Here is a 10,697-nt window from a genome sequence, read left to right on the forward strand (position 1 = left end):
GATAGTACGGTGTGCTTACCGCCAAGGCCACCAAACAGTTGAAGTGGTCCTTGGAACCGATATACTTCAGTCATCTCTGTTGCAGTCATCAGTGAGTGCCTCACTGTGCCTCATTGCAGACCTCATGTCCAGCTCGGTGACATTGGCAGACTGATTTGGTCAAACTTTCACAACCCCATGGTCCCATTGAATAACCCCTTGGGGCAATAAGTTAGAGAACCGCAAGCAAAAACTCACCCCATCAATGAAGGGCAAGCAACCATGCCCGTGAGTGTAGCAGATGTGACGTCATCTGTTTTAGAATACAACATATAAAGTCCTTCGCCTCTCCTCCCCTCCCTGTCCCTCTCGGTCTCCCATCAATGATCTCGCCTCCATCCTCTCGCCTCCATCTTCTCGCCTCCATCTTCTCGCCTCCATCTTCTCGCCTCCATCCTCTCGCCTCTATCCTCTCGCCTCTATCCTCTCGCCTCCATCCTCTTGCCTCCATCCGATCCCCCTCTCATACCCTCGCCTTGCCCTCCATCTCATCTCGCTCTCATCCTCTCCCCTCAATCGTGCCTTGCTCTAATCCCCTCCCCCCTCCACCTCATACATTCTTCATTATCAATCCCTTCTTGATTGTGCTTGCTCTCCTCCCAAGCCCGATCAGGGCTTTCAATCCTCGTTTCAAGGTTGAACCACTTGTATATTGAGTCCAGCTCATCTGTTCTGTCCCATCAGACAATCTCTATTTGTTTCTCTAATGACTATGTACCATTGATCTGATCCTCAAATAGCTTGTATTTAAATAAATAAGTCCCCAGCTAAAAATTAGAATATAATGAAGTCTCAGCCAAGTAAGCAATTGTGAGCAATCAAGAGTGTGTCTCAGCAGCCGTTCAAAAACCTTAGAGTAATGCACTACACCCCGGCTCTGTATCTTGAGAGGTTTGCACAATGGGCGAGGCTTGGTCAAACCACTGGATTGCCTACCGTGTGCCTGTGTACCACTCCAATGACCGCACAGTGTTGGTCATCTGACAGAGTTATGGGTTACTGTTGGCTGTCTAGATAGCGTCAGAGCACCCAATGTGATGACCAAACCAGTCAACGTTCCGCTGGATGGCCAGCAGTCGGACCGTAATGACACTGGGTGGTAAGCTGTCCGCATGCTGGGTTGTTTGCGGAAAACGTGCGCCCCGTACTCACATCATCATTCCCCGCGGGGTCAAACTGAAGCGCGAGGACAGCAAAACTGCCGTACTTTGGGCGTCAAACAGCGCCGGCCGTGTAGCGGGGAGGCGCTGTTTTATAGCGCTAGCTAGTCTAAATACAGCTGGCTTACCAAAAAAAGGGGGGAGCAGAGAGACAAACAAGAAAAGAAAGAGTATGGGGTGAAATTGTCACAGAGGAGGGCTGTTTAGATCCGGCCTTACTTGGTTTAATTGATTTAACTTCAGGTTTAGGTCATCTGCTCTAACTTAGCTAATTCCCTCCTCCTCGGGGGAGATCTGCTTGGGGTACGGAGACAACTAGATCCACAACGGGCGGACTGTGTTGGTTTCACGTCGTGTTTATCCGGAATGATCGGAGAGATTCATCCTGCAAAACAAAAGCTAACGAGAATCTTATTTTGACTGGGGCAGTACTTCTGCTGGTCTGCTTACGGGTTAGTTTTGCCCCAATCTTTGGCGTTGTTCTTGAGATTATCGTCCAGATTCAAAAAGTCGTCTGGTATTGCGGTACATAATCAACCCCTCTAGGAACCCGTTTCAGGCGCAAGACAAGCGATTTTGTCCAGACCGCGAGTGACGAAACTGGTACATAAGAAACTCTTCGGGTGTCCTCTGGTTTCCCGGTCGCTTCCAGGTTACATTACTACAGTTTCTCATGCTGAACAACAGGACAAGATAAGGATTGTTGATGCCTTGAATGCCAGCACCACTTTTCCCCAAGTCAACTGGATATGTCTGATTTTTTGTTTGAGAATTCCTCCGAACCTTGAGCAGGAAAGACCCGCGTAGCAGACTCCATCGAGGAAGTATCGGGACAGGGTGGATCTTCTTCAACCACTTTACCCGGATTTCATACTGACTTCTTGGAGCTTTTGTACCGAGGTGTTGGGTTCAATGCAAGAGTCGACAACCTGGGACTTGACGAGCTTTTCACCATCTATCTCGCACCCACATCTGAATCTCCAGAGCTACATCTCGCAACATCTGAATCTTTCTGTTTGACCACCACAAAAGGTGATGTTGTCGAGATGTAGCTCTGGAGATTGAGATGCGGGAGCGAGATATATGGTGAAAAGCTCGTCAAGTCCAGGTTGCCAACTCTTACATTGGACTGCTACACCTCGGTACAAAAGCTCCAAGAAGTCAGTACGAAATCCGGGTAAAGTGGTTGAAGAAGATCCACCCTTCATTTCTGTCAGCTTCCTCGATGCGCTACAACGGGTCTTTCCCGCTCAAGGTACGGAGGAAATCTCAAACAAAAAATCAGACATATCCAGTTGGCTTGGCGAAAGGTCCCTAGTGGTCCAAAAGTTCTGCCGGTATTCAAGGCATCGACAATCACTATCTTATCCTGTTATTAAGCTTGAGAAAATCTAGTAATGTAAAGTGAAAGCCGCCGAAAAACGCTGAGGACACCCAACGATTTTCTTACCAGTTTCTTGGTCTGGACAAAATCGCTTGTCTTACGTCTGAACTCTACGCTAGAGGGGTTGATATTACCGCGATACCAGGCGACTTGCTAGACAGACACCTGCACCTTCCCAGAAACCATCCAAACGTCCCAGAGCCCGCTGAGGGGGAAAAAAGCCGTCCAAACGAGCCCGGAAGCGGATCAGCAGAAGTACTCATGCCCAAGTCAGAATACAATTATCATTGGCTTTTGTTTTGCAGGATAAGTCTCTCCGATCATTCCGGATAATCACGACGTGACCAAACCAACACAGTCCGCCTGTTGTGAATCTTGTTCTCTCCGTACCTCAAGCAGATGACCTAAACGTCCAAAGAAGGCTGTAGCCCACCTCAGTGAAAATTTCGCCCCTACTCTTTCTATTCTTGTTTGTCTTCCTGCTCCCTTGTTTTTTGGTAACTCAGCTGTATTTAGACTAGCTGCCGCTATAAAACAGCGCTTCTCCGCTACTTCTGCGCTGCTTAGCGCGCGCAAAATCAAGCGATTTTTTCCGACAACTTTCAGAAGCACTATAAATAGATAGATTCAATAAATTTACCCGCAGCCAATCGAAGTTCCACAAAAAAGCCGTTATTATCTCCTCGATTTCTGGATCAAGACCTCGACCGTGGAGGGTTGCCCACAGAGACTGGCGCCGAACCCCCTCTCAGGCTCAAGCCTTTCTCACAGAGCCCTTCTTTCCACAAAACAATTGGTAAATTTTTGTGGCGGAGCTTGCGGCAATAATTTTGCTTTCAGAACCACAACAATTCTATTGGATTCCAAGAATAATTCCGGAGGTGCGCGGTTGAGGTAAGCCACTTACACTAGACTACAAAGTTATGGCGAGGATTTTTGTTAGTTTGTCTCTGTCAGCGTCCTTGATGCAGTCAAACTTCATGCCACACGGGTGTTTCCCGCGCAAGGATCGGAGGGAATCTACCAATTGCACTGAATACCCGTTGGGGATCGACTGGTTGTTCTTATAATGAATTGTCTCCGTTTTCTCCATACCGCGTAGCAATATTAATCTGGTCGCCATTTCTCCAGCGTCTGCGACGGCACCGAGTCATTTTTTCACTACAGAAGCAAGAGGGTCGATCCACTCGATCCAACGCGCCTGGTCGGATGCCAATCAACTAGGAGCTTGTTGCGAGTCACGCAGCACATTGCATCTTCATCGACTCAACTCGAGAAATCACTGTCAGCGATTATCTACCGCAGTGTGCAGCAGCAGATTCCTCGAGTTGAGTTGATGAACATGCCATGCGCCGTGTGACTCGCGACGAGTTCCGAGTTGATAGGCGAATGTAGGGACACCCGGGTCTGGATCTCCGAGCCCAGTGTGACGAAACATTGCACGTTGGCCAATACTCGGGGAGAACCCGATCGAGTCTTCAACAGTAATTTTGCCTTGGCAATCAGCGCTTTCGACCGCATGGAGTGGGGTTTTTTCATTGAGACCTTGAAAAACAACTCACAAAATGGGCAGCCATAGCTCAAAAGCCGTTCCGGCGATAGCAACTCATCCCATGAGCTCGGTGGTTCTTGCGGGACAAATACATCAAGTGTCGAGATTATGTAAATCGGCGCAAACAATTCAACTCCAACACGGTGGAACCTTGTACTGGGGTCTCGGTCTAGGGCAGGATTAAAGTTGGCGAGCCGCGAGGTTGTATAGGTAAAGACGCCAATTTGAGGAAGGCATTACCGATAAAGCCCAACGAAACACGTGAAAGAATATTGTCCGAAGTTCTTGGGCTATCTGATTTATCAGGTTGCTGGCTTCGTCTATCGCCAAGAGGACTTTGAGGTTTCCGTGGCCGTCGGATTTCATACTTAAACTCAAGTGTTGGACCGCAGCAGTAAGTGCTTCCCTCGTCTTCGAAGTCGGGCGCAAGAGTTTGCCTCGTATTGAAGTCGGCTGCCGGTTTCTCTCCCGGGATCGGCTTTACGCTGCTTCCTGTATCTTCATTTCGTTTTCGACTTGGGTATTAAACTCAGCCTTCGGAATACCGTTCATTTGAAACCTGACCTGAAAAACCACGTCATGTCGAGTTCTGGTTTCAGTGCGTAGTGCATATCTGTCTCCGGGAACCCAACTCGAATGGACAGCCTCCTTGTTCGAAGATGGCTACCCACTTTTTCCCATCGGTAAATAGACACCATACATAAGTGTTTAGCCAGCTCGTCGAGTTATGCGAATCTAGATGTTGGAGGGGATCTTACCTGGGCTATTGGGAAGGGGGACCATCGGTCGGAGGGCGAGGAAAGTGGGCTGAGCTGAGAAGTGCGTCGATGCTAGCAAGGGCTGTAGCGTTGGGAACTTGGGGGTTCTCCAAGTTGAACTTGGGGCAACGTTCACAGGCCTGTCAGGGGTTAAGGTTAGGGTTGTGGGGGCCACCTTTTCGCAAGCTGCGTGGAGCCTTTGGTTGGCGGCGCCCCGGCGAGCTCGGCGCCATGACCTATTTTGAGTTTTCTGGTGTCACAGTGGAGGACTTCCTGTCAAATCTGCAGCCCCTGCCAAAGCTGATTTACAGCCCCAAACCTTGTATTTTTTTGGGGGAAATGCAGCCACATAGGCTCCAGGTCTGTTCCTACAGTGGATGACTTCCCATCACATCTGGGACCCTTGCAGTTGTGGATATAGCCCCAAGAAGTCTAGATTTCTGCAGGAAAATCTGGATTTTTGGTCTCCAGAGCAGTTCTGGGAGGTCCTCAGATCACAACAGGAAGTCAACCAGTGTGTGTAGATCTCAACAGGAATTCCTCCAGTAGATATTTAACAATCTTATGTGGGGAAATTCAACATCTTATGGGGCAAAAAATCAAGTAATTACAAGAAAGAGAAGGGGAAATGGATTGAGTATCACACCCAAAGATCCATTGGGTCCCATTGACAGTTGGAAACAGTAAGGTTTTCTCGGATGCTGGAGGACCTCCTGTCACAATCTGGGAGCCTCCAAGAAGTGGAGGACTTCCTGTCAATCTGGAAAGTCAGATCTGAGCCGCCAGATTTCAGATTTCGCAGGGAAATCTAGGTCCCCAAAGATCCCCGAAGTAATCCAGAGTCCCAAATTCCAGATTTCCCTGCGAAATCTGAAATTCCAGATTTATTCAAAAATGACGGGAAGTCCTCCAGTGATCAAGTGTCCCAAAACCCAGATTTCCCTGTGAAATCTGAAATTTGTTGGCTCAGATCTGAATTTCCAGATTGACTGAAAGTCCTCCACTTTCAAGGTTGATAACTTTTTCAGATGGTTGATGTGGGTTTTCACCCACATTGAAATCAGAGATACATAGCATAAACAAGAGCATTCTCACTTGCAGCAACTACCTGCATCAGTTACTCTTTGGTGAAAACCCCAGTGTGAAACTATTTCAGCTCCTTCAGCGCGAGAAAGTCTCCATGTTTTCAGAGACAGAATTGGGTGAAGTGTTCTTCTATTTTATTTTTTCTAGGTGCTATTAATTGTAATTGATTGCCATAATTAAGCAGTTGAAGTTTAACTTGTGCCATCATCTTCAATCAAGGTTAGGTTTCCTCTCAAAAGGTATAGGGTAGTTCCAGTGCGCACTGACCACCATTTTCAATATTATTGTGTCCCTGGGTGCGCGTACTTTGGCGCACCTCACCCCATGGCACTGAAAACCCTACGGGGGTACCGCTGATGGAAAGATAGTGTTTAATGCAAGCTTGCTTCAAGCCTCCAAATGAAAGGCTTATCCTTGATGTCACACCATTGGCCCCACAGACTTGATTTGTTTCTTGTAAAAAACTGTTTTTTTATGTGTTTTTGAGTGTGTAGTTTGTGGTTTGAAAAAAGACTGGGCAGACAGACTTGTAGCCTGCTATCTCAGTTGTCATTCCAAGTTTCTTACCACACTGCATCTCATAACTACCAGCCCAATCCAATTACTGTGAGCCTGATTCTATTATGTGACAACAGGACAGAAAGGAAAAGAAGGGGAAATGTCTGGATTTCTTGGGATAAAGAAATATAAACAATGAGAGAGAAAGAGAGAAGATCAGGCCTTGAATATTGAGTCTTTAATTATTGATCTGGGCTATTCTCAACCTGGAAAAGTTGGATGCCAGCTTTTCCAGGCCAAAAAGAGTGCAACAGCCTCTACTCACAACAAGGAAACATTGGTGGGATTCAGAAGTAGGGTTGCTACTCTGCTCTGGTTTTATAGGTCTTAACCAGAGATAACCTTTTGATCTTTTGAGATTGAAAGAGTTTAAGAAACAGTGGAAACAGTCAAGAGCAACAGAGCTTCACTCTGGATAAACAAGGTCAGGAAAAGAGTTTACTTACTGTCAATATCCCAGGCGCCTGTGACAGTAGGTATACTGGGAGCGTGGTGATTTCTCTGGTGGTGATCCTGGGGTTATCTGGGGTGTGTTTTCTGGTGTGCTGAAGTCTGTAGATCCTCCTCAGGCAAGGGGGATCCTGACTTCAAAAATTTTCACAGTTTTCTTATGTAATTACATATGTGCATGTGGTTTGGCACGCCTGGTTGCGCTTACACATCACAACTGCCCATGCACCCCACAACTCAAGAACTCAAGGAAGGAGTAGAGTTACAAAGAAATGATAAGCTGTAACTAGGGTTAAAGTTGCATGAGGAAACAGAATATGAAGTGAAAAAAAGGATATCTCTTAAGATGGAAAATATATGAAGTAATTCTTATGTAAAAAGGTGGAAAAGGCAGACTTTAGGTCAGCTACACTGACTCTCAGGCTGACACTTACTCTGAGGTGGCTCTGAAGAGGTCTCAAAGTTTTTTTTGAGCTCATAATTTGAAATTTGCTGAGCTTGCACAGCCTCAAAGGGAGCAGATTGTTACAAAAAACCACCATGTAAAAACACTTACAGGATGTTTCTAGCAAAGCAAAATCTGAAGGAGGGACTTATGGGCTATGTCAACCCTGCTGCAGTAGAGAATTAGGCCTTTTGGTGGGGAATTTTTTAAAACTAATCTCCCACTTGGGTTTCTGCACCTTTTTTGCTCTAATTTTCATTTCTAGGATGGCCCAAGCTGGCTCCATCTTTCTACTGATTTTTCTCATCCTCAACTCTCCTAGTTGAGCTACAATCAGAGTTGTAACTTCATCAATTCCAGATTCTGTACAGTGCACAAGATGTCACCAGGAAAAAAAAGTAGTCACTTGATGGCAAGTGACATGATGCAGCTTTGTTTTCAGCTCCAAAACTGCTCCAATGCTGCTCCTCACATCTAGGGCTCAAATGACAGGTGTCAGGATCAAAGCACTCAATGTGACAAAACCAGATGATGCTCAGGTTTGGCCCTGGCCCAGCTGATGCTCAGCTTTTACCCTGGCTCAGCTGATGCTCATTTTTTGCCCTGACCCAGCCAATGCTCAGCTTTGGCACCAGTGATCATCTTTGACCCTGGAACAGCTGATGTTCAGCTTTGGCCTTAGCCTAGCTGATTTTCAGCTCTGGTCCTGTCCAAGCTGATTCCCATCTTTTTCCCTGGCCTGGGTCAGCTGATGCTCAGCAAGCTGAGCATCAGCTGGCCAGCTGGCCCAGGACTGGGTCAAAGCTGAGCATCAACTGGGACAGAACTAGGAAAAGGCTGAGCAAGGACTGGTACAAAGCTGAGCATCAGCTGCGCCAGGACTAGTACAAAGCTGAGCATCAGCTGCGCCAAGACTAGTACAAAGCTGAGCATCAGCTGGGCAAGGAATGGTAAAAATGTTTTATTCCAATTCTGAGAGTGAGCTGTGTGAAAAAGCTGAGTATGAGCTGAGCAAAAAAGCTGAGTATGAGCTGGGTACCAAAGCTGAGTATCTGCTGGACAGAACTGAGGATCAGTTGGGATCATCATGACAGGACCTCCTTGGTATATTTTGGAAGTTGAGGAGACGGTTGGGAGATTGGGGTAGATAGTGGATAGATATTGGATAGATTTTTGGTAGCTGGCTGGAGCTGGTGTGATGTCACTTGTCATCAACTGAATATTTTATTTTCCTGGTGTGTGTATTACACAATGAAGTGGGCACATGTCAGTCACAAAAAATGATCTCAACGGCCACCTCAGGCCCTGATAAATAGCCATAACTTGTACAAAGATTCTTCATGATCTTGTGTATTTCCTGTTCCCCCAAAGGTTCCTTGCACAGTGAGAAATGTCACATCCAGAAAGGATTGAAAAATACAATTTTCCTAATTCTCTCAGGCCGCAGGCTTGACTTAGCACACATAAGTCCCTCCTTTGGAGGTAGAGGGACTTAGTGAAGTTAGCGTTCCACGTCATGCCAGTGTGGGCAGAACTCTGTGGTGTGTCTCATTTGTCTGGGGAAATTTTTCAAAAACATCAACTCCTCTATCTTGGCTCAGGTACAGAAAGCTGAGTAGAGACAACTGTTGGCTTACCTCAGCCCACCTGGCTGTCCACTGCTTGGGGCTAAATCCGAATCTCCCTGAAATCCCAAGACAAACAAAAGTGGAATCTATGGGTTTTTGGAGGTGTAGTTCAAACATGTCCTTGGTAAAACCATACTGCCTAAAAGTCAGGTCTCGTCGTTAAGAATCCATAAAAAGATGGCGGGGAATGCTTCTTGGCTATTTCATGGACCAGCTCACTCGGCCTCAAGTGTGATGGCAGAGCCTCTAAAGAGGGAAATTAGGTGAAGAGGGACGAAGACAAGGCCAGGTTAGTTTCCGATCGAGGGACTTGTTTGTGATATGTACATTCTCTTATATCCGACGCCGGGGAATGCCAGCTGGCTCTTGCTGTGCTGCAGATAGGAGCAGCTGCTGCAGTGTTGACTTGTGGTTGGCGATGTAGGAGATGACTGACCTCGAAGTGATCAGAGCACTCCACATGGACCACCGCCCCGCAGAGCCCGCCGAGGACGCACCCGCTCAGGACACCGGCCGGCCGGGGACGAACATCTACAAACAGCTCAAGCGATCCACCAGCCAGCTCCTCCGCACGGCCCTCCGCCGCACAGCCCGGCTCCGGAAACACGCCGCGCCGGCCGCCCCGACGAGCGGATACGGCTCGACGCTCAGCCTGCCGACGCCGGCTAGCCCGAGCCCCGTCCGCGCATCCGCCGGCCCGTCGCAGCTGTACGGCCACCGGCGCAGCTCTCGCCAGTCGATTTTTCTGCCCGCCCTCTCGGCCTCCCCGCCCCCGCCACGCCCACACTCGCCCACCGACCTTGCGCTCAGCCATCTCGACCGCATTCTGCAGGGCGCCCCCACCCCCCCGCCCGAGCTTCCCCCCCCAGCCCCGGCCCCCCTCACTCACGCCCTCTACGCCCTCAGCCCGCCCCACAGACCCGCCCGCAAAACCTCCCTCTCAAGGCCCCTTCCTGAACTCGGCCTGCGTCGACACCCCTCCAACCCCGATCGCCCGCCCCACAAGGTCGTCATCCATCCCGAGGCCTGGCAGGCCATCTCCATCTCCGCCTCCAGATACCACCACCAAGCCGCCCGCTGTCTCCAGGACCCCGCCGACCCGCCCCCGCCCCCCGACACCCCCCGCGTCCCCTCACTCGCCCCCGATCTTCCGTCGCCCAATAGCACCCTCAACTCCCGCAGACCCTCCGGCGACGACGCCTCATCCTCGTGCCCTTCCACCTCCTCCTCATCCTCCGCCCGTCCCCAATCGAATACCCGCTTCTGACGGCCCGCGCGAACACCTCCTCCACCCTTGCAGCGTGGCCTCACCGCCTCCGCCCTAATACCCGCCGCTTCCTGCTCTGTACACACACCCTTCTCGACGTCCTGGATATCTGTACTCGTTCGGTCCCCACAGCCCGCTTTGTTTCTCTTTGCATGCGTTTCTTGTCTGTTGTCTGTCTGCTTCCGCTCTCCGGTCGTCTCATCTGCCCATTGCTTATCTATCCCCATCGACCGCTCAGATACACCCACATCCTTAGTCTCTGGGACACGGCTCCAGTACCCGCCTCCCTCTCTACCACAACCCACCCGTCTCTATTGTCCCTCACTTTCATAAGCTTGGAGAATCACCCTAATTCACTTCTTTCTCTTCC

The 10,697-nt window shown here is 49.1% G+C and overlaps 1 protein-coding gene across 1 annotated transcript; it reads left to right on the forward strand.

The window, feature by feature from the left end:
* Positions 1-9,487: 9,487 nt before the first annotated feature.
* On the forward strand, positions 9,488-10,385 carry PtA15_5A781 (uncharacterized protein; the record flags this gene model as incomplete). The annotated part of the gene is made up of 2 exons (XM_053169579.1): positions 9,488-10,212; positions 10,361-10,385. 2 exons carry the CDS (start codon positions 9,488-9,490, stop codon positions 10,383-10,385), a joined length of 750 nt encoding a protein of 249 aa, XP_053020762.1.
* Positions 10,386-10,697: the final 312 nt, after the last annotated feature.

Source organism: Puccinia triticina, chromosome 5A (genome assembly GCF_026914185.1).
Source record: "Puccinia triticina chromosome 5A, complete sequence".
In the NCBI taxonomy this organism is placed as follows: Eukaryota; Fungi; Basidiomycota; class Pucciniomycetes; order Pucciniales; family Pucciniaceae; genus Puccinia; species Puccinia triticina.